The sequence below is a fragment of the Eptatretus burgeri genome, chromosome 10 (genome assembly GCF_056783735.1).
Source record: "Eptatretus burgeri isolate ZD-2024b chromosome 10, Ebu_testis_v1, whole genome shotgun sequence".
Lineage (NCBI taxonomy): Eukaryota > Metazoa > Chordata > Myxini > Myxiniformes > Myxinidae > Eptatretus > Eptatretus burgeri.
The window spans coordinates 26,472,378-26,496,693 of NC_140970.1; the positions used below are offsets into that span (position 1 = coordinate 26,472,378).

The following is a 24,316-nucleotide window of genomic DNA, read 5'->3' on the forward strand; positions in this document are numbered from 1 at the left end:
CCTCACTCTCCGAAAACATGGACCATCTTCTATCTTCTCATCCAAACTCTCTCTTCCTCTTATGTGGCGACTTCAATTGTCATCACGCCAGTTGCCTAGGTGTGGGTACCTCTCTCACCTGCCATGGGACATCAGCAAAAGCTTTCTGTGACTCATTGGGACTGACTCAATCGGTCAACTTCCCGACGCGGATCTCAACCAATGGTACTCCATCTCTTCTGGATCTGATTTTGACAAATTTCCCTGACAATATCTGCTGCTCTTCCTTCGCTCCAATTGGTTCTTCTGACCACGTCCTTGTTAAAGTGGACATCTCTCTGGCTGTTATCAGAGAACCACCTCACCGCCGTCGAGTCTGGCATTTCACTCAAGCCGACTGGCAGGGTCTCCGAGCAGCCATCAAACTTACAGACTGGTCTCCTATCACTACTTTCTCAAACATCAACTCATCCTGGGAATTCTTTCAAAGAAACTTGCTCTCCCTCATGCACAGATTTATCCCCTCTCGTGTTCAGTTGTCTTACCCTTCCTCCCGCCCTTGGTTTACTGAAGCTTGTGGCGAGGCAGTTGTCCTGAAACAACTTGCCTTTGCCTCATGGAAAGCAAACCCAACTGAGGGCAATCTCAGTTCTTTCCACAAAGCTCGGAACAAGTGTGTATCTACCCTCAGGAGAGCCAGAAAACAACATCTTTCTCATCTCAAGTCTGAACTCTCAAACCTCTCTCCCTCCTCAAAATCCTGGTGGCGTTTAATCAAATCTGTTTCTGGTGTATGTTCCCCCTCCATCCCCTCCCTTACCTCAAATGGCCGCACTGCTGATTCCACACGTGATAAAGCTGAATGTCTAAACTCGGTGTTTGCAGCTAAATCTTGTGTCCCAAACCCATCACTATCTCTACCCACTTTACCCAGTCGCACCCAACTGTCCCTGGACTCTGTATCCTTTTCTCCTGACAAGGTGGAGAGCTTGCTTTCAAACCTCGAGTCAGATTCTGCAACCGGTCCAGACGGCATCAGCCCACGTGTCCTCAAAGCCTGCTCTTCTGCTCTTGCTCACCCTCTCTCTGTTCTATTCACCCTCTCATTTTCCCAAGGTCATCTGCCATCTACTTGGAAATCTGCTAACATCACTGCCCTGCATAAAAAGGTGCAAAAACAGATCCCTGTAACTACAGACCAATCAGCCTTCTCCCAATCATCAGCAAGGTTATGGAATCCATCATCGCTTCAGACATGAAATCCTTCCTCTTCTCCAATGGCTTGATTTCCAATCATCAATTTGGTTTCAGACCAGGTCACTCTACCCTGGATATGCTGCTACTGCTCTCCCATCAATGGATGGAGGTCCTCAATGCCAGACAGGAAATCCGAGCCGTATCCCTGGACATATCACGTGCTTTTGACACAGTCTGGCACCCTGCACTACTCACCAAACTCTCTTCCCATGGTATTCAAGGCCATCTCCACTCATGGCTCGCAGACTTCCTCTCCTGTCGCAGTCAACGTGTGGCCCTAAATGGAGTTCTTTCATCCCCTCTTCCTGTGCAGGCTGGAGTTCCTCAAGGTAGCGTTCTGGGCCCTGTTCTTTTTCTGGTTTTCATCAATGATCTCTCGGACTCTCTGGAAAATCCTCTATTTCTCTTTGCCGATGACTCCACCCTCTGCCGTACCATCTGTCATCCCTCAGACCGGCAAGCAGCAGCTTCTTCGCTCACTGCAGATCTGGATAAAATCACAAACTGGTCCAACACGTGGAACATGTCTTTCAATCCACACAAATCTCACACTCTCACTATGTCTCTTCGAAAGGACCGTTTAGAAAACCCCCCCATCCACTTTCTCAACAATCCTCTGGAAGAAGTCTTTTCTTTCAAGCTTCTGTGTCTCACTATCTGCCATGACCTTTCCTGGGAAAGTCACATTTCCAACCTTGCCTCAAAAGCCAGTCGCCGACTGGGAATCCTCCGTCGTGCAAAGTCCTTCCTCGGCCCTCTTGAGCTCCTGACTACTTACAAAGCTTTTGGCCGTAGCCTGATGGAGTACTGCTCTCCCCTCTGGGCTGGTGCTCCTGCCTCCCACCTTTCTCGGCTTCACGCTGTCGAAACCAGGGCTTTTAAGATCATTGGCATCTCCCGCAATGAAGCTGAGTCTTTGGGCCTCTCACTCAATCACCGCAGGTTGGTCGGTGGTCTTTCTGTCTTCTACCGACTCCTCTCCAGCCTTGCCCCCCTGCTCTCTCTGCGATTTGTCCCAACCACATTTCCACAGGGCGCTCAAGGTCCGCCAACAACCCCCTTCTGGTAAAACTACCAAAATCACGAATCACTGCTCATCTTCACTCTTTCATTCCTCTTTTTCCCACCTTTGGAATAAACTTCCTCACTCTATTCTTTCCCATTCTTCCCTCCAGGCTTTCAAAACAGCTGTTCACCACCACCTCTTATCTTCCCCCATCCAAATCCTCGATCTTTTCTACCCCGATAATCCACCCAAGCCCACTTCCTTCAATTCTCCTGCTTTCCTTCCTGAAAGTCCCTGTAAATGTCCATCTTCTCTTCGCCATGTTCCCCGTCCCATCCCCATCCCTCTCCCTTCCACAGTTCACCTAATGTGTCTGTTCCCCACTGTTTTGTCCCTTCCACTCCCGCCCCTCTTGTCTCATGCCTCCTTGCTGTGAGTTGTGTGTTAGCTCTCATACGAGCCTCGACCAAGGTATACAAAAAAAAAAAAAAAAAAAAAAAAAAAAACCGAGCAGGGTATTATCGCGAGGCCTCGCTGGACCCGATTCAATTATCGGCTATTTAAAAGCCCTCTATATTCCGAGGGCAAGATTGCAGTTCAATTGGGGAAAAATGACGCGACGAACAGGTCAACATTTAAAGAAGCACATTTATTTCCAAACAACACATAAGCACGTAAGCAGTAATGCAATGAATGGGGGAAACACGCATGCAATGGAACTACAACCATTTATTTATTATGTACAGTTACTTATACAATTCTACTTGACGGACTTGGCGCCACAACTTTCAAACAAAGAAAAGCAAGGAAAAACCCCCTCAAAGACGAGGGGGTAGACTGGACCTCTCGGGGTCTTTATAACGTGGAACTTGGCAGACCGAAGGAGCTCCACGAGACCGCGCAGGTTACCTTCCCCTGGTGGTGATTCGCTGGGGCGTCCCGCGATGTCCCGTCCCCACGGCAGCTAGCGTAGCCGCGGTTAGGCTCAGGCCTCGCCAAGCGGCCGGGTGATTCGGGCCCCAGCCGGCAACGCCTGAGAGGAACAAACGGGTCTTTGCTCTCTTAGAGTTGATGCTCTGTAAGAACCCGTCCGTCCCTCAGCGATGCTCGGACTGTCCCGAAGGCCAATCACCTCGGACCGTCCGGCACTGGCTGGCGAGCTCTCTCCGGCTCTCTCCATGTTCCGCACACGAACGCACAGCTCTGTGCGGCATAGCAGGCTTAGCCGCGCTCCCAGTTCGCCCCTCCTCCGCTCTCCTCAGCTTCTCCACCGACTGCAGGCTTCAGGCTCCAGACTTCCACGCGGCTCCTCGACCTCTCCAGACTGACCGCGCTTGGCGCTCCGTGCGCCCTTATGTTGGGTCCGTGAAGTGAGGTTTTGACCTCCGCTCTCCGACCTTCGACCCCCCGCTGACTCCGCCCCTTTCTCTCTTTTGATCCGAACGCTTCGTGAAGCGATCACAAAGCGGACGTGCGCGAAGACAGCGACCCTGCGCGGCGAGCGGACGTGCGCGAGATCACCGACTTGGCGGCGAGGAAACCTCCGCATCTGCCTGCAGTGATGCCGTTCGATGCGGACTCGCCATGGCTGGCGCCAAGATGGCGTCGTTTCGGAGATGAAGGTGAGGCGATGTTGTTCGTGTTGATCTATTGGGGGAGAGGTGGATTAGGAGATGGTGAGATGTCGTTGTTGTGAAGGCGGTTGTGGAGAGGGTGGTTGGTGGTTGGCGTAGTGGAGAAGGTGGTTGGTGGTTGGCGTGGTGGAGAAGGTGGTTAGTGGTTGGCGTGGTGGAGAAGGTGGTTAGTGGTTGGCGTGGTGGAGAAGGTGGTTAGTGGTTGGCGTGGTGTAGAAGGCGGTTGGTGCTTGGTGTTGCGGAGAAGGTGGTTGGTGGTTGGCATTGTGGTTGGTCCAAAATAACAATAGTAAAAGAAAAACGGCTACCTCAAAGATCACAGCCTGGGTGAAACGAATAATCCCCATTAAACAACGGTGGGGAAATCTATCTGAACACAAACTTATCGGCATAACTGATCTCAGGACCTATATGGTGCTCTGTGAATTTCCACAGCCGTAACAATATATATATATATATATATATATATATATATATATATATATATATATATATACACATCGTAGGAGGGTATGCTTACACATTGTGTAATCTGTAAGCATATGAACCGTGCTTCCCCATTGTCTTGGGTCACTCACCTGCATTTGATTTTTCCTTTATTTATTTGCTTTTTTTTCATTTATTTATATTTTCATTTTTGGATGTTGTCCGATGATTCTGTGATTTGGTTTTTTTCCGGTGTACGGGCTTCGATGTCCATCGGCACACAAAATTTAGATTTCTACGTCAGCTGGAAGGTATTGATCAGATTTAATATCAGTCAGTGAGTCAGTCAGTGAATACAAGAGCTTAATATATTAGATATTTAATTTTGAGGTCCATGAGAGTGGGGGCATAATGGAGAAGGCATTAAATCTAAGATATTGTTGTGGTTACCAAATTCGCAAACCACCATTCAGGTCCCTTAGGTGAGGTATCTCGGCAAGTATATGTGTAGTTAGGCCCAAACCCGTTGTCTAGTGGGAATACATGTCATTTATACGTGCTGCGACTCTTCAGGATAGCCGTTTTTCTTTTACTATCTTTATTTTGGACCACCCGCCATGATTACCACCACAACCACAACATCAACCACCAACCACAACGCCGCTTCACCACAACCGCCACGACCTTCACGTCACACCTCGCAACCGTAGCATCGCCACCGTTCTTGCCCCGCTGTGGGTACCGGTGTTGGACTCGTGCAGGGCGCACGTTGAACAGCGTGTACAAAATCACGGATTTTGTGCTTCAAAAACGGATCAAAAACGACACACGCCCACTTTTTGCCGTCCAATCGGTGAGCGAGGGGCGATTTGGCCCCGCCTCCAGAACGATCGATATATGCAAATTTGTGGATCAAAAAGCCTTCACGCCCACTTTTTCTCGGGCCAATGGGGAGCGAGGTGAAAGGTCGAAGGGAGGGGGTCAAAGGCGAAGCTACGGGGGGGATAAAAGGACGGTGTTCGTCAGTCAGCGAACGAGAAGGAGTCGGAGGGTGGAGAGTCGAGTGTGGAAGTCTGGAGCCCGAAGCCTGCAGTAGCTGGAGAAGCTGAAGAGAGTCGAACGAGGGGAGCCCAAAGAAGAGTCCAGGGTGGAGAGTCCAGAGTAGGAGAGGCGGCAGCGGCGAAGGCAGACGAGGGGGTGCTCGCGTCGGTGCCAGGAGCTGCACGCCCGAGGAAGGCCGGCAGCGCGACCTGGCCGAGGTGGAGACGCACACCAGGGATAATAAAGATCCTCTATACCCCGAGCATCAGCAACCCCCTCCTGTTTCCCCCCGCGCTGAGATAGTGCGACCAAGGGGGCCCCTTTTCCCACCCCCTGCGAGGCACTGTCCGCGAGGCCCGCGGAGTGAGGCGCCATCGCCGCTCCGCGTCTCATCACCAGACGGGTAGGCGCGACCCGGTCTCGGCCTCAGGCCCGCCTCATTCTTGAGGGTATTTCTTTTCCTTGGTTTTGGGTATGTGTTGTCGGCGCCGTCTGTGAAGTAGAATTGTATAAGTGTTGCCGTGTGCTCGGTAGTCGGTATTAGCTCTGCACTGTGTTTTCACTTTTATATTTGCTTTTTGTGTAAATGGAATTGTGTTTTCTTTTTTGTGTGCATTTGGTGGAATTGTATTTGTGTGCTTCCCGTGTGCCGCGAATAAATGTGCTTTATTGTTGAACTGTTCTCCCGCTTCGCTTCGTCTTTTCCCCCATTGAACCCTCATCTTGCTTCACGTAAAGGGTTGGTAGTGGGCTGTGTACGCCCGATAATTAATCGAACCGTCGAGGTCGACGATAACACCGCTCGGTTATTCTGATAGTACGGAACGGGTCGCTTAAGTGGCCCGTGTCCGAAGTCGACCTGCGGCGAGGTGCGATCGCCCGGTCTACCCTCCGCGTGGGTACTTAGGTAGGTCGAATTTGGCGAGCAACCCTATCCCACGCGGGGGCTGATTGGCTCGATCGCGGTGAGACCGAAAGGTCCACCCATGACTGGTTCTCGGCGTTAGTCCGAGAGGGTCACGACTGGATTGTCCGTCCGGTGGGCGACGTGCCGCGATTCGAGTTACGTGGCCGTTCGCACGCCGGCGGGCGCGGAATCCGCAACAATATCAAATGTTGCATAATAGTGGGGCAACTTAGCTAAATATAGCACAACAATTGTGCATTTTGGGAGGAAAGCACCAAATTTGGCACACTAGTAGCCTAACATATTATGAACAGATTTGGATATTGGGCCATCTCAAATTCAACCGCTGATGGCTGTGGCAGCCATTTTCCACTGCCATCAAAAATTTTGAGATGGCCCAATATCAAAATCTGTTCATAATATGTTAGGCTACGAGTGTGCCAAATTTGGTGCTTTCCTCACCAAATGCACAATTGTTATGCTTAGTTGCCCCACTATAAATGTTATTGGAGGACGGATGGATATTCAACTGGAAGGGAAACTCAATGGGGGTAAGAACATGGGATAAAAATTGTATGAGTAAATGATTTAAGGAGTGTTTCGAAGCCTTATGAGCAGAGTTTATGTAATTTAAATATTTAGGAGAACTCAGTTGCTTCCCTATATTGTGACAATGTGTTACTGCAATGGTGAAAGATCGTATAAGTGTTTTATTGCCGTGAGATTCTTTATGTCTCAAATGTTTATAATTGATCTCCGAGGAGTTGGAAAATGTGAACACATTTCGCGATCATGTTCTATATGCCGTATTAGCTCTGTGGTGTTTGAAATCCACAGGGTGGCTTACAGCACTGCATGCATTGAGGCTAACCAATCCCAGTTAATTTGTTTAATTCCTTGTCTTTTAAAACCATTTTGGTTCAAGGAAAATTGCTATGTTGAGAGGCGAGAGATGGTCGGAAGGAGAGGGCATGTATGTGCGTGTGTGCGCACACACACACACACACACACACACACACACACACACACACACACACACACACACACACACACACACACACACACACACACACACACACACACACACACACGGATACTTTGATACCTGGGCCGATTCCATTTCACCTTCCGAAACCCACGTGTGAAGATAATAACCAACCCCCTCCCCCCCACACACACACACCTGTATAATTATTTCAGCCCTCAGTTTCCTCCAATGAAACAACTATTGTGGGCTACCATGGCAGAAATGTAAGAGCAAATGAGCTTGAAACTTGCAAAAATATCAACCCCAAAGAATAGGCTGAGGTTCAAGCCTTTTTAATGTTTAACACTTTCGTCTCGGACATTTATTCTCGACTTGAGACTTCATCAGCAATATAAACAGGCTTTTTTACAGTGCTAAACCAAATCACATAAAGGTTACTTTGAGTAAATGGCTCGTTTGCATCACTGAACATGTCATCAGTTACATAAGATGGGTTGAACAATAGACAAACAACGAGAGAGAGAACAATAGCCAAAAAGTTACAATACATGGTCGTGCCAAGATCATTATAATTTTTTTTGTCTGTTGTTCTCTCCATAATCGCAAAAGAGGAATCCTAAAAACAGGGGGCACTGAATTTTGGAGCATGCCATCATTTAGATGAAGAAGTAAACACAGCTCATGCATCTGCCAAAAAGCTTTGGGTATTAAATATTATTTTGTATCCTTCCAAAAGTTACCTTGATCTGCGAAAGTGTTCATATGGTACAAAAATGACTCCATGAGACAGAGAAAGTAGGTGCCATAGTCGAGGTGAGGAAGGGGGGAGGGAGGATGGTGGGCTCGTGGTTCATGTGGGTGCTAAACAGAGTGTTTGACTCAGTTGTTACGTCTATAAAACGGGTCTTTACAAGAACCTTTATAGTCTATACAAGTACCTTAATTGTCTTTACGAGTGCCTGTATCATTTGTATTTACTAGTGCTATAATTACCTTGTAACCTAACAACATAAGGAAAAATAAATGGCTGACAGATTGATAAAAATTAATCTGGCAAACATAATTCTTGTAATTAACTGTAACATTACAGGCCGTCAAAAAATTCATTTACAACTACATACTTCAACAACCCAATATTTGCAACATCACATGGGGTCGGCCAAGGAATGATTTTGGCACAAGTTACTTCCGGAATCGGCTGGGCAGGCCTGACAATAGATTGCAGGTAATTTGTGATTTGTTCAGGCTGTCAGCAACAACCGATAACTCACCTACTCTTTGCGAAAGATATGTGGCATCTTTAACATCCCCCAATTACCAGTCATGTTAGTTGCAACATCCAGTTAAACATCCTTCTGAAGAAAGGCACATACATGCCTTTGAGCTGTTATATATGTATATATATATATATATATATATATATATATATATATATATATATATATATATATATATATATATATATATATATGTCATGCGCCGCTTAACGACGTTCTGGGCAACGACGGGTCTGCAAGCTCTGAAAAAAAAAAAAATGAAAAAAAAAATGTAACTGAAAAATTCCTATCGCTGAGTGATGTGAACTTGTATAAAAATAGTACATACAATTATGTACACTGTACAGTACATAATACCTCATAATGATAATAAACGACAGTGTGGCCCTGTTATAATGCGATCATTGAGGTCCATAAAATGTCATCGTGAAAAAAACAGGGTCGTGCGAAATCGGGATTCAAGGAATTCGGCTTTCAAACTGAACCAATGTTTGCACGTTTACCTTCTAGCAAGTAAATTACCTTTGAATTAAAGAATTCCACGAATAAATCATTGTTCTTAGTCGACATTAAAACACAGATTTATTTTTAGTGAAGCTTTTCATGTTGTTAAAACAATCGCACTGTTCCGAAAATATATCACAATTGACAGGAGCTCGTTTCTTCATTTGTAAATTATAACATCGATGCAATGATTACGTATTTATAAAATGCAAACGCTAATTATTCACCTTTCTATAATCAATGCGAGAGAAGATTGTAAGCTGCTGCTAACTATACCGATGGCCGTCATGAACAGCACAAAGGTAAATCTAACGTGTTTTCCGTCTCTCTTGGATGCGTGTTAGAATTGCCGACAGTTTTCAGTACAGTAACATGCTGTACAGGTTTGTATCCGAGGAGCAATAGGCTATACCATATAGCCTAGGTGTGTAGTTTTGTGTAAGTACGATGTTCGAAAACGAAAAAAAAATGATGTTCGCACAACGACGACGTCGCTTAACGACGCGTTTCTCAGAACGTAACCCCATCGTTAAGTGGCGCATGACTGTATATATATATATATATATATATATATATATATATATATATATATATATATATATATATATATATATATATATATATATATATATATATATATATATATTGTTGAATAACCCTGCCTGCAAAACACCAGGATGACAGTTTATAGCTGGGTTAAGATTCAAACCCACACCAGTCAGTGCAAAGGCACATATGCATACCTCTAAACTATCCTGGCAGCTTCAGGCAAAATCATCATCTCACTGGAGAAGATTAGAGACAAAAATTGAAATATGACAAATTAATACTGCCAGACCGCAACATTCACAGGGGATACGTTCCTGAAAAATTCCGTGAATGTTGAATCTGCGAATGTCGGGCATTGCTTCAACGGGGAAAAAGGGGATAAGCTCCCCGTGGTTTGAGATTCAAAACAGAAAATCAAAAATCCTGTGAAAAGCTACGAATACGTGAAGCACAGGGCCGCAGATGTAGAAGCAGGTCAGAAAAACCACGAATCCGCCCATGAAAAACGACTAATACATGAAGCACAAGACCGTGAATGTAGAAATAGGTCAGAAAAACTGTGAATACACCCAAGAAAAACCACTAATACATGAAGCACAGGACCGTGAATGTAGAAACAGGTCAGAAAAACTGTGAATACACCCATGAAATAACATGAATACGCAAAGCACAGGGACATGAATGTAGAAGCACATCAGAAAAAACACGAATATGTGAATCACAGGGTTGTGAATGTAGAAGAAGGTCAGAAAAACGACGAATACACTCAAGAAAAACGACGAATACATGAAGCACAGGGTTGTGAATGCAGAGGCAGGTCAGAAAAACCACAACTATGTGAAGCAAAGGGCTGCAAATGTATAAGCAGGTCAGAAAAAACATGACATGAAAAAAAACATGACAAAAAACATGAAAAAAACATGATACACTCAAGAAAAAACACGAATATGCGAAGCACAGGACTGTGAATGTAGAAGCAGGTCAGAAAGATCATGAATACGTGAAGAATAGAGCTGTGAATGCAGAGGCAGATCAGAAAAACTGTGATTATGCCCAAGAAAAACCACGAATTTGTGAAGCACAGGGCCATGAATGTGGAAGCATGTCAGAAAAAGCATTAATATGCCCAAGAAAAAAGCGAATATATGAAGCACAGGGCCATGAATGTAGATGTAGGTCAGAAAAACCGTGAATATGTGAAGCACAGGGCCATGAATGTGGAAGCAGGTCAGAGAAACTGCGAATACATCTGAGAAAAACTGCGTATACATGGAGCACAGGGCCATGAATGTCGAAGCAGGTCAGAAAAACCATTAAGGTGCCCAAGAAAAAACATGAATACGTGAAGCACAGGGCCATGAATGTTGAACCAGGTCAGAAAAACCGTGAGTATGTGAAGCACAGGGCCGTGAATGTAGCAGCAGGTCAGAAAAAAACGTGAATATATGAAGCACAGGGCCGTGAATGTAGCAGCAGGTCCGAAAAACCGTGAGTATGTGAAGCGCAGGGCCATGAATGTTGAACCAGTTCAGAAAAACCGTGAGTATGTGAAGCACAGGGCCGTGAATGTAGAAGCAGGTCAGAAAAACCGTGAGTATGTGAAGCACAGGGCCGTGAATGTAGAAGCAGGTCAGAGAAACTGCGAATACATCTGAGAAAAACTGCGTATACATGGAGCACAGGGCCATGAATGTCGAAGCAGGTCAGAAAAACCATGAATACGTGAAGCACAGGGCCATGAATGTTGAACCAGTTCAGAAAAACCGTGAGTATGTGAAGCACAGGGCCGTGAATGTAGCAGCAGGTCAGAAAAAAACGTGAATATGTGAAGCACAGGGCCGTGAATATAGCAGCAGGTCAGAAAAACCGTGAGTATGTGAAGCACAAGGACGTGAATGTAGCAGCAGGTCAGAAAAACCGTGAGTATGTGAAGCACAGGGATGTGAATGTAGCAGCAGGTCAGAAAAAAACAGTGAATATGTGAAGCATAGGGCCGTGAATGTCGAACCAGGTCAGAAAAACCGTGAGTATGTGAAGCACAGGGCCATGAATATAGCAGCAGGTCAGAAAAAACGTGAGTATGTGAAGCACATGGACGTGAATGTAGCAGCAGGTCAGAAAAACCGTGAGTATGTGAAGCACAGGGCCATGAATATAGCAGCAGGTCAGAAAAAACGTGAGTATGTGAAGCACATGGACGTGAATGTAGCAGCAGGTCAGAAAAACCGTGAGTATGTGAAGCACAGGGACGTGAATGTAGCAGCAGGTCAGAAAAAACAGTGAATATGTGAAGCATAGGGCCGTGAATGTCGAACCAGGTCAGAAAAACCGTGAGTATGTGAAGCACAGGACCGTGAATGTAGCAGCAGGTCAGAAAAACCGTGAGTATGTGAAGCACAGGGCCGTGAATGTAGAAGCAGGTCAGAGAAACTGCGAATACATCTGAGAAAAACTGCGTATACGTGGAGCACAGGGACATGAATGTCGAAGCAGGTCAGAAAAACCATAAATACGTGAAGCACAGGGCCATGAATGTTGAACCAGTTCAGAAAAACTGTGAGTATGTGAAGCACAGGGCCGTGAATGTAGCAGCAGGTCAGAAAAAAAACGTGAATATGTGAAGCACAGGGCCGTGAATGTAGCAGCAGGTCCGAAAAACCGTGAGTATGTGAAGCACAGGGCCGTGAATATAGCAGCAGGTCAGAAAAACCGTGAGTATGTGAAGCACAAGGACGTGAATGTAGCAGCAGGTCAGAAAAACCGTGAGTATGTGAAGCACAGGGACGTGAATGCAGCAGCAGGTCAGAAAAACCGTGAGTATGTGAAGCACAGGGACGTGAATGTAGCAGCAGGTCAGAAAAAAACGTGAGTATGTGAAGCACAGGGACGTGAATGTAGCAGCAGCTCAGAAAAAAACAGTGAATATGTGAAGCACAGGGCCGTGAATGTAGCAGGAGGTCCGAAAAACCGTGAGTATGTGAAGCACAGGGCCGTGAATGTAGCAGCAGGTCCGAAAAACCGTGAGTATGTGAAGCACAGGGCCATGAATATAGCAGCAGGTCAGAAAAAACGTGAGTATGTGAAGCACATGGACGTGAATGTAGCAGCAGGTCAGGAAAAGCACGAATACACCCGTGAAAAAACACAAAGCACAGTGTTGTGAATGTAGAAGCAGGTCAGAGAAACTGTGAATACATCTAAGAAATACCGTGAATACATGAAGCACAGGACTGTGAATGTAGAAGCAGGTCAGAAAAACCGTTAATATGCCTAAAAAAAAAGTGAATACGTGAAGCACATGGCCGTGAATGTAGAAGCACGTCAGAAAAACCGCGAATACGCCCACGAAAATAATGCGAATACGCAAAAAAAATTTAAAAAACGCAAACACATTAAGCACAGGACTGTGAATGAAGAATCAGGTCAGGAAAACCTACACCCATGAAAAACTGCAAATATGTGAAGCACAGGGCCGTGAATATAGCAACAGGTCAGAAAAACCACAAATATGTGAAGCACAGGGCCATGAATGTGGAAGCAGGTCAGAAAAACCACGAATACACTCAAGAAAAAAGGCGAATACGCGAAAAAAAACCCGTGAACACATGAAGCACAGGACTGTGAATGTAGAATCAGGTCAAAAAACCTACACCCACAAAAAAACCGCGACTACACCCGTGAAAAAATGCGAATATGCAAAACACATTGTTGTGAATGTAGAAGCAGGTCAGAAAAATCACGAATACGTGAAGCACAGGGCTGTGAATGTCAAAGCAGGTCAGAAAAACCGTTAATATGCCGAAGAAAAAATGTGAATACATGAAGCACAGGGCCGTGAATGTAGAAGCACATCAGAAAAACCGTGAATACGCCCGCGAAAATAATGCAAATGCGTTAAAAAAAAACAACCCGCGAACACATGAAGCACAGGACTGTGAATGAAGAATCAGGTCAGAAAAACCTACACCCACGAAAAACTGCAAATATGTGAAGCACAGGGCCATGAAAGTCAAAATAGGTCAGAAAAACCATGAATACACCCATGAAAAAAAACGCGAATACTTGAAGCATAGGGCCATGATTGTTGAAGCAGGTCAGAAAAACCGTTCATATGCCAAAGAAAAAAATGAGAATACGTGAAGCACAGGGCCACGAATGTAGAAGCAGGTCAGAAAACCCACAAATATGTGAAGCAAAGGGCTGTAAATGTATAAGCAGGTCAGAAAAACCACGAATACACTCAAGAAAAAAAAAAGAATATGTGAAGCACTGGACTGTGAATGTAGAAGCAGGTCAGAAAGATCATGAATACGTGAAGAATCGGACTGTGAATGCAAAGGCAGGTCAGAAAAACTGTGAATATGCCCAAGAAAAACCACGACTTTGTGAAGCACAGGGCTATGAATGTTGAAGCATGTCAGAAAAAGCGTTAATATGCCTGAGAAAAACCATGAATACATGAAGTATAGGGCTATAAATATAGAAGCAGGTCAGAAAAATCACGAATATGTGAAGCAAAGGGCCATGAATGCAGAAGCGAGTCAGAAAAACCGCGGATACCCACAAAAAAAACAACGCAAATACGTGAAGCACAGTGCTGTGAATGTAGAAGCAGATCACATTTTATGAACTGTGAATAGCAGAACAGCAAATACTGGGGTTCAACAGTACTGTAGTATCCATAATAACAACCACCAAGAAAAAGAAATGGAAAGAAAATCAATGAGAGAAGTCAGATAAAGATAAGTATATATACTAGCCACCTTGAGCTATCATTCCCTTTGTCATTTGCGATTGCATTTTAGACCATGAATCGATTAAAGATTTGACCCGCTGGTTGCATCATTACTGAGGTGAGTCGACACATAAGAGTAGGGATTTAGAATTTAGCCATCGTGTCTGCAATAACTCGTCTCGTCTTCATCAATAGACACTGTGGGATATTTAACGTCGGCCAGTTAATGCTAGTAGTCAGATCTCTGGCTGAAAGTCCATCGAATAGACCGTGCACTCATCGATACAACACAATACCTGTGAAGCACCAATGTGACAGTTTACAGCCAGGTCAAGAATTGTACCCAGAGTAAACCCTTTAGAGGCAAGCATGTTACTTCTGCATTATCATGTTGAACATCATTCCTGTAAAACGTGCAACAGACAAAAGTAAGAATAAACAAGGACAAATGTGTCCAAGAGCTGCATCATAAAGGTTTTATCTTCAACAGAAGAACAACAACAACAACAACAACAACAACACGGAGCTCTCTTCGCGAGCCAGCGTTCGCAACGCAACGCCGCTAATAAAAAAAAATACATATATATATATATATATATATATATATATATATATATATATATATATATATATATATATATATATATATATATATATATATATAACAACAACTTCCGATATTTCGTCACGTGCCTTGATGGAGGGGGGGGGGGTGAAGAAGTGTATCACAGTGCATCTTCTAGAAAATAGTCTTGCATTTTTAGACTTCCGTAAGTTTTGTTAAATGGTTTCTAAAACCTTTCACTAAAGCTGGACAATATCAAAGCCATAAGACAGGTACTTACAGTATCTGTGCAGACAATGTAAATGTGTTAATCCGTTGGCATATAAAAAGTCATCAGTTTCATCAGAGTGAACAGATCACTCAAATGGAAAGATAATTGTAATTGAAAAATAAATCGACTAAAATGAATTACCAACACAGAATGGCATATGTTCAGGCAAGAATTGAGAACAGCTACCCAAAAAGAATGAGCTTATATACCAAAGCAGAATGAAAAAGCATCCTGTTCTAAAAAAAAAAAAATATATGGTGTCATGATGCCATTCCTAAAGTCCATAAACAAGCTGCTATTGATGATCATTTCAATATTTACGTTTTCACGATGAATAAAATACAGCAGTTCCAAGGTTATCGGAAACAAGATTCGAGGTTTTGATGATCTGAGGTTTCAGTTGTAGTTCATGGAATGTCGATATTTATTTCCCTTTAGGTTCTCTTCTACCTCCATTAAAGTGAAATACAGTGCAATGCAAATTCAAAACTGGAAATTAGTAAACATGATCATGAAAAAAAACTTAATTCACTTTACATCTTTAAATGAAAACAAGCACAGTTTCATGAAGCAGCAAATTTAACTCAAACAGCCATATCTTCTCCATTTTTTGGATGAGAAACAAGTGACGCAACAAATATATATATATATATATATATATATATATATATATATATATATATATATATATATATATATATATATATATATATATATATATATATATATATATCAACCAATCATGGACATGACATGGCTGCCTCCAAAGAACAAATTCCAGATCTATATTGTTTCACAAATCCCCAATCTCTGTCTGAAATTGCTTTGCCCTGCTCGGTTCAAGCCAGCTGTAAAGGAGTTCCCCAATCTGTGTCAACAAATGAGAACAGATAGCTCACTTTCTTGCCAAATATATTTTCAAGAAGCAAAAATTAAAAAACACCACAAATTTCAAATGCCAACGTCACACAATACCTGCCAATTGTGGCCATTACATATAATGTAGAACTATAAATCAGTGAAGTTAGGAGGTATGGTGTTTAAATAAAGACATAAACAGATCTGCCTGGCAAAGTTCCTATTTTTGTCAGCCTCACTCAGCCACTACCTTAGTATAAGACTGAAAATGTAGAGCAATTCACAAGCCTTAACTAAACTTAAGGTACGATGAGAAATTTGTTCCAAAGAGCTATCACGCCTGTGTCTGAACTATCTGATATCTTGGGCCTGTCACAGCAGTTTTCCTGTGGAGAGGTGATTTATCATGGTGGGAGCGTGTTGCAGTAAATTGAGCCAGTTTCATTACCATCCTAATATGAATCAAGCAGCTTGCATGCACTGATATTTTGTTATCTGTCCTCGGAAACCACCGCTGCCATCCTTCGCCAAGGCTGCTTCCCCCTCCTCCACCCCCTTTTCAGTCCTAAAGCTCATAGCTGATCTTTCTTGAACCATATCATTGCTCAGGGTCCATTTCTCTTGGCACGTTTTAGCTTGGCAACAAAAAACCAAGCTCATGCTTTCACAAAGGGACTTAAAGACTTGTCATTGTTGTATCTAATTCTTACCAATCCCTGTGGGTAACCTGAGCATTACGATAAAAAAAGCATTACAGGCAGGCAGCTACCAGGCTGCTTGTTGCTACATGGTAAATGTGCTGATTTTTTTGCTGATAACAATCATGCCCATTGGTGAAGTGGGATTAGGGACACGAAGTCACAATAACTTGTGTCAATGAGAAGAATGCCTCAAGAAAATTAACAATGAAAGCATGATGTCAATAGAAACCTGAACAAGGTAAGGTGGAAGCCGTGAGTAGAACCTGCTTGTGTGATGTCTTGCAGTTACAAGTAACAAGGGAGACTAGCATGCATTAATGGAGGCAGTGGAGGAAGCAGAAATTCATTAATAGCATTTAATGATGATTAGTGAGCAGTGTTAGCAAATTAATTACTGGATTATTGGCTTTGTGGGGGGGTTTCACCTTGGTTGTAGATATTTGTGGGGACTTGCACCGAGCTGAGGCTCATATTCACTGATAAGTTGCCGAAATGCTCGTTTGGTTCAATGTCAAACTCAGTGCCGTAGGTGTCATGTTCCTGAGACTGCTCCACAGCATTGTGGTATTGGTACTGCAAACATGATGAAAGAAGAAGCCTCCTGTATACACAATCCCAGATTACACTCATACTGAACTAAAATTGTTAATACAATTTAGTATCAATTATTTAATTAGTATCAATAGATGAGCATGTGTGTGCAAGCTGAAGAGGTAAAGATAACTCGAGATGGTGTGCTTAGAAAGACATTTGCTCAACATGAATTGAAGGAGGCCTTCGTCCTGCAGTGGACTCAAATAAGCTGTTTTATGGTTCACAAGTAGAAAGAATGAATGAATAAATGTCATGCAAATGTAAAGAAATTTACATTGATAAATATCCTACACTCCTGATGTGTTGCCTATTATTTTCCTGAGGAATGTGTTCTTTCCCAATGACACCATGAATCATCAATGCACCATTGCTGCCTCCTGCTTGACCTGATTGTCCCCTGAAAAAATAGATAACTTACCTCCAAGTTTTCATCATAGTGATGCTGCAATTCTGCTTCCTCCGCTGTTATCACCAGTCTCTGCAAATAATAAAAATCAAATTAATAAATAAAAAGACCCGTATCTTGCCAAAAGGTGACCACGTGTGACTTCTTTAAGGTCACACTGAGGTGAACAGAGCTGCTATCCACCAGGAGCGACTCCTTGAGGAATATCTGCCTACGAGAGATTCCGATGAGAATCGTTCTACAGAGTAACCATGAAAAATGTGTTTGCCTCATAACGTCACAAAATGACGTCATAATGTCTCAAGCTTGACATATCTAGAAAGCATTCATTGAGGTGTTCAATTTGAGGTATTACATGATATGGTACCTAAGATTTCAAAATCTGACCTTGGGGTCAAAAACTTTTGACCTCCAGCTCTAACCATGAAGGTCAAGGCCAATCGCCACTAAAAATTAATCAGCTGAGCGCCAGACCATGAACTATATTCCCATGAAGTTTGAAGACGATCCGATCAAAATTACTCAAAAAATAAGGGTTTCGTCGACTCCCCTGATTTGCGACAAAGTGACCTTGACCTTTGACCTTGAAAATTTTATGCGCTGAAAGGGACCCCTATAGGACTCTGATATGCGAAGTTACAAAAATTTTCAATGATAACTGTGCTCTGCAGAGTGATCGACACTTGATTACAGACAAACAAAAAAAAAATAAAAAAAATAAAAAAAACATACAAGCTGACTAACATATCATGCAAAAACTTCGTTTTGGCAAGATAACAACCATCTTCTTATCCAGAGTGTGAGAGGCGTTACTAAAAAAAAATCCCTTACAGATTCCTGATTACATTAGCTCCAGGGATACGTTGTTACATAATTTGTTAGAGTAATTCAAATAAGAAATTCCTTCGCTTTTTTCTGCTTTTTATGAAGCGTATTTGGAAGAATTTGTTTTTTAACTTAACTATCAGTAAGTTAACCTACAGTCCTCTCCAGCTCCTCCAGGATGCACTCATTCTTCCACGAACCCCCTTCTGGTTAAACTCCAAAAATCCAGGCTAAATGTACACCTCCACTTCTTTGTTCATCTTGACTCCCATTTCCCGAACTACCTTCGGGAGGCAGTTCAATTCCACCCCTCCATCTGGGGCTGCCGACCTCAGCTGTTCAGTAGCACGTGAGAATGAATACAGACTGTGACCAAATTGTATTGCAAAATAATACTGAGAACCTGAGACTTGCTATGCCCAAGAGGTCATAGAGCCCTCCTTCACTTTCAAGCACAATGCAGCGTCCTTGACCTTAAGATTCCGAGGAATGAAGGGGTTTTGCCTCACCCTGTTCACTGGATGTAATATATCCTAATGACTTCCAAATGTTATCCACTATGATAAGCAGTATTAAACGAAGATAAGTTTACCTCTTCCACTGAATAACTAACCCATATCGGTGTGCGTGTGCATGTGTGCGCACGCACACACTCAGCAACAATATTTATGAATACCTGTACGATATTACAAAACACTCCAATTGAGATCGTACGAGGAGAATTACAAAGGAATAAATTAACAAACCATTACATCTCAGACATTTAAATTTACACTTTTGATTAAACCTAACATATCTTCTCTTTTTTTTTGTATACAATGTTGAGGCTTGTATGAGAGCTAACACACAACTCACAGCAAGGGGGCATGAGACAAGAGGGGCGGGAGTGGAAGGGACAAAACAGTGGGGAACAGACACATTAGGTGAACTGTGGAAGGGAGAGGGATGGGGATGGGACGGGGAACATGGCGAAGAGAAGATGGACATTACAGGGACTTTTGGGAAGGAAAGCAGGGGAATTGAAGGAAGTGGGCTTGGGTGGATTATCGGGGGTAGAAAAGAACGAGGATTTGGATGGGGGAAGATAAGAGGTAGTGGTGAACAGCTGTTTTGAAAGCCTGGAGGGAAGAATGGGAAAGAATAGAGAAAGAAAAGAAACATACAAGCTGACGAACATCTTAGTCTTAATCACATACTAGTCGTACTATGGATCTCCTTACATACACATACTACACAGAATTCGGAATGGTTTAAGTCACAGCACTCGTTCTAAAGCTTGCTTCCATAGATAGGGCATCAATCAATGAGAAACAGATATTTGGACAGATATGAGGATGGGGAACAGACACAGTCAGACTTCCTCTACATGATAACATCTTTACTCAGCTGTTCCGTCTGTTATCATCAAAACGGGAGTGTAGATAATAATGAAAGGAGGCAAACAGTGAAGCTCCAGCCCAGGATATCAACTTTAATGAAAGTGAAAAAAAAAATCAAAAATGAGACTTCATGGAAATGAGAACTGAGAAGACAATAGCTTCAATCTGCATGCACCTGGAGGGAAGCTGATAAGGTTCTGAATGGCTCGCTGGGTCGGGCATGGAGCGATTGGGAGCTGTACGAGTTGCAGGTGAAATATGGAATTGTGGTGAGAAATAGAGAGGGGTAATGTCGAAAAGTCATCATTTAGATAAAAGGGTACTGTATTTATTTTTAAGTTCTAACATGAAATGTGAAATCTACTTCCAAACCCCATTTTGTTGCAAAATGCCTTCTTGATTAATCAAGCTCTCTCTCTCTCTCACCTTCTCTATCTCTCCCATTATCTATTTTGTTTTCCCAAAAGCTTTTAATTCCTCGATTTCTCTTCCTTACAAGACGATATCTCTTTCTTTAATCTCACTCCTCACTTTTTATAGGAGGTGGCCCTGGCAAAGGAAAGCCTGTTACTCTTCCATCCAGCCTCACACTTCCTGCTTCAGCCTTTCACAACTCCTTTCAGATTGTTGATATTTTTGTTTTATGACCTTCTGCAATCTCCTTTATCTTGACAGTGTCACTTTCCAGTCTTTTGATTTACCTTTCTTTCTGATTCAGCAACCATCCAAATCAACTGAAGCATTTCCCATTTATTGTTTTCTCTGTTCGCAGATTACCACCTCCTCTCCCCTGAAGATTTCCTCAAAAGGGATATGTTAGGTGAGCGTAGTGGTGAGTATTTTCCAAACAATGAGATATTGACTTTAATACCTTGACAGCCTCCACCTTTTTGCTGAACATGGCTTCCATATCCCTTGCCACTCGTCTCACCAACTGCAGACCGTCCACGGTATCAATGTGCAGCCCTTTCTCCAGCCGCTGGTACTTCTGTCAAGGATGAAAGAAGTGTGATTGTTGCAGACAAATTTGGATGGAATACAAAAATAACAACGTTTGAGTACCAACGCCAAATGGATGTCCTTAATTCTAGAAACAAATATTTCTCTGAATTTTAAGTATCTATTAAAAACCCCACAGTATATTCAATTGTTATAGTAATGATAACATGTGTCAAAGGATGATTGGACAGTAATTAAAATGAATAAGCATAAGGCATTATTATCGATTTTTATTCCTTGCTCCGAACAATAAAAATGAGGGCAATTCCCCTGGGCTCACCTGGTAGAACCAGGTAACCATTGATATGTGTGGATGACCCACAACGTATGTAAATTAGCCGATGGTTTGAACAAGCTTGGAACTGCACCATGCAGAGATGATTCCTACCAAGTTACATCGAAATCAGGTGAATACTTTTTGAGAAGTCGAAAGTAGTGATCTTAGGATCATAATGACCTTTGACCTTTAAATTGACCTACTTAATGTGCAATTTTTGGTGGGATTTGCAAGCCATCGCGAGGCCCTGGTTTTCAGAAGTTCTACAAAGTTTCGTGAAAATAGGACTATTAGTTTTAGCATCACGATTGATGAAGTTTGTGGTCAAGTTTCATCGAAGTCGTGTGTGTAGTTTCTGAGAAGAAGATCCGAGTGTTTACCGTACATACTGACTCATTGACTGACTGCACGCGATGTTATCTCACCTCAACAATTTGTTCCACCTGAGATTAAAATGTGTCAGATATCAGAACTGAAAATAATGATAGTTGGTCAGGGTTTTTTTTTTTTTAAATAAAGAATATAAATATTTAAATTGATATGAATGTGTCACTTTCACAGGCATACAAATGCCAATCGTGGTAGCCAACACCCACCCACACTCACCTCACCCTACCACAATCCCCTAATAACCCCCAACCTCTCCTCCTCCCACCCCTTCCTGCACACTCCACCATCACTTCAACTTCCTTTCAGATTCTGAAATTGACCTGGATATGTTAAACATCTTTCAGATGTTCAGACGATTTAATTTCAAGAGTGGCCGTTTGGAGCTCATTCTCTTCTTTAATAAAGGTTTCCATTTAAATAATGTTATTAATGTTCTCAAAAATCACTGGATATCTGTATAAATTCATCGCATTTCCTTATATTTTTTTAATCTCTCCCTCACCCTCACCCTCACCCTCCCTCCCCTATCCCGCCCATTTGAAATGCTGCAAGTATGTGCACATTTTAATAATGGGTAAAATGGGGGAGGGGAAGGCCAATGGAACAATATTTGACAGGTTTATTTTTCACCAGAAAAAAATTGATGCAAGTTGTATGAAATCACTCACGGGGGACCAAAATATGACGTCACAGCTGTGCATACCAGTGGCTTTTTCGGTGATTATGTCATCCTAGTTTATTGAGAGTCGGGTGGAGTGAGTCACAGGAAAATCGAATTAAAAGCAATTTTGTAGACACGCCAAAAAATTAGGGTAGGTCGGAAACCAGAAGCACTGCTTCCTTTGGCTTTAATGAGAGCAAATATTGCATCGAGGTATCATTATTCTCTTCTGCAAACAAACTTTACAGAGCTGCCAAATGGTTCGGGTGTCTATAGAGAAGTCAGTAAACAGAATTTCTCCTCAATTTCAGGTTGAACCTATTTTAGAGGATGAAGCAGTGATTTATTTCATGGTGACAGCACATAGCGTAGGTGGTGCCTCCCAGTGGCCAAATCTGCAAGGTTTTCTCCAAGATTCTGAGTTTGCCTCTGTATCCATCTTGTCCACTCTATGCATCCTCCCCTACCCCTATTTCCTCCCTCTATCCCTTGTTTGTCCAAGTCTCCCTCGATTTTATCCTTCAACTTTGGTGTTAGTGCTTCCCCCATTTTTCTGCTGTTCCTTTTGTTCTGTTGCATCATGAACGTTGAGCGTTCTAGCTCTTCCACCAGCCTTGACTTTGTACAGCATACAAAAACAAAACTGTTCCTCATGACCCTCAGTGTATACAAACTTAATAATGCGAGCATTTGTATTTCAGCTTGGGAATTATAAGCAGTGGAATGCAACGACTTTATTGTCACTTTTATATAACATTAACACAAGGGCATGAGGAGTCTTTGAACAAATCAAGTCAACCTATAATCTCAGTATCATTAGCTACATAATCAGATGGAATCAGTAAACAAGTCAATCTATAACATAGAAAGTGAATTTACTGACTGCACACACCTCACAAGAGGAGCCTGAACACACACACACAACTAAAATGGCACTCGATAGAGTGCACTCCTCCACCAGACTGAACATTTTACGTTTATTATCCCACTGTTATGCCAGATCTGCATCTGGACCTTAATCAAATTGTAGTCAATTCATCCTTGTCACACACCCAACCTGTCCACCAAATTTCGTCCAAATACGTCCATAACATTTAAAGATATCCTGCTGACAGACAGACAGGCAGACAGGGGCGAAAACACAACGTCTGTCTACCTTCAGTGGTGGAGGTAATTAATGTGGATACATCAAAAGGATGAGATGTCACAAGTCAAAATTGTTTTAATTGTACTCAAAGCAACCTTGCCACGCAATGCTGTATAAATTACCATCTAATTAAGCACCATCGTAAATCACATAAATTAATGCCCAATTGCAGTATTATATATATAGGGCGTTCAAAAGGTTCCACCATGCATGAGATCCTCAAAATAGTCTCGGACATGCCAAAATAAAAGATATAAAGGTGTATAGTATACAAGACGACCCGTGAACCCGTTGGGTTCCCGTTGTGACAGCGGTTGATGAAAAAAATCATTTCAAGAAAAAAAAACAAAAAAACAAGATAGCTCCAGCGAACTATACTGTTGAGGTTGCTTGCATTCATCAAATACTCCCGAAGAGTACTTGATTGAATCGGGAATTGATTTTTTAATAATCTTTTCGTTGTCTGATTTGAAGGAAACTTGATACTGCACACAGCAGGAGAATGGTGAGTGAGGTGGCCCTAAATTTTTGCACTGTCATGTACCGTTTTGGCTGTATTTCAGGAACATACATACATACGCACATACATGATGAGAGTTTAATAATATATAGATGTACTGTATGTATGTCTACATATATATATATATATATATATATATATATATATATATATATTGTTGTAGATTTCCCACCCGCCGGCGTGCGAACGACCGCGTCTAACCAATAGCGGTCGCTTCGCCCACCGAACGGACAATCCAGTCGCGGCTTTCCGGATCAACGCCGAAAACCAGCCACTGGTGTATTTTTAAGCACACCACAACCTTGTCCGCACTCTACCCGCGTGACAGGGTCAATCGCCGAATTGTCGATATACCTAATTAATCGCGCGGGTAGACTACCGAGAGATTGTACCTCAATGGGACCGCTTGGAAACGAGCCG

At 42.8% G+C, this 24,316-nt stretch overlaps 1 protein-coding gene across 7 annotated transcripts in view; it reads right to left on the reverse strand.

Annotated features, from left to right (window-relative positions):
* CACNA2D3 (calcium voltage-gated channel auxiliary subunit alpha2delta 3) overlaps positions 1-24,316 on the reverse strand; it is a 390,026-nt gene that overhangs the window by 273,502 nt on the left and 92,208 nt on the right. For 6 of the 7 annotated variants that reach the window (XM_085897493.1, XM_085897491.1, XM_085897497.1 and 3 more), the window contains 3 exons: positions 20,774-20,890; positions 17,711-17,770; positions 17,124-17,271 (listed from right to left, as the gene is read on the reverse strand). In XM_085897493.1, coding sequence (XP_085753619.1) covers positions 17,124-17,271; positions 17,711-17,770; positions 20,774-20,890 — 325 coding nt within the window. The remainder of the gene's footprint in view (positions 1-17,123; positions 17,272-17,710; positions 17,771-20,773; positions 20,891-24,316) is intronic. The other variant, XM_085897494.1, reaches the window with a different exon arrangement.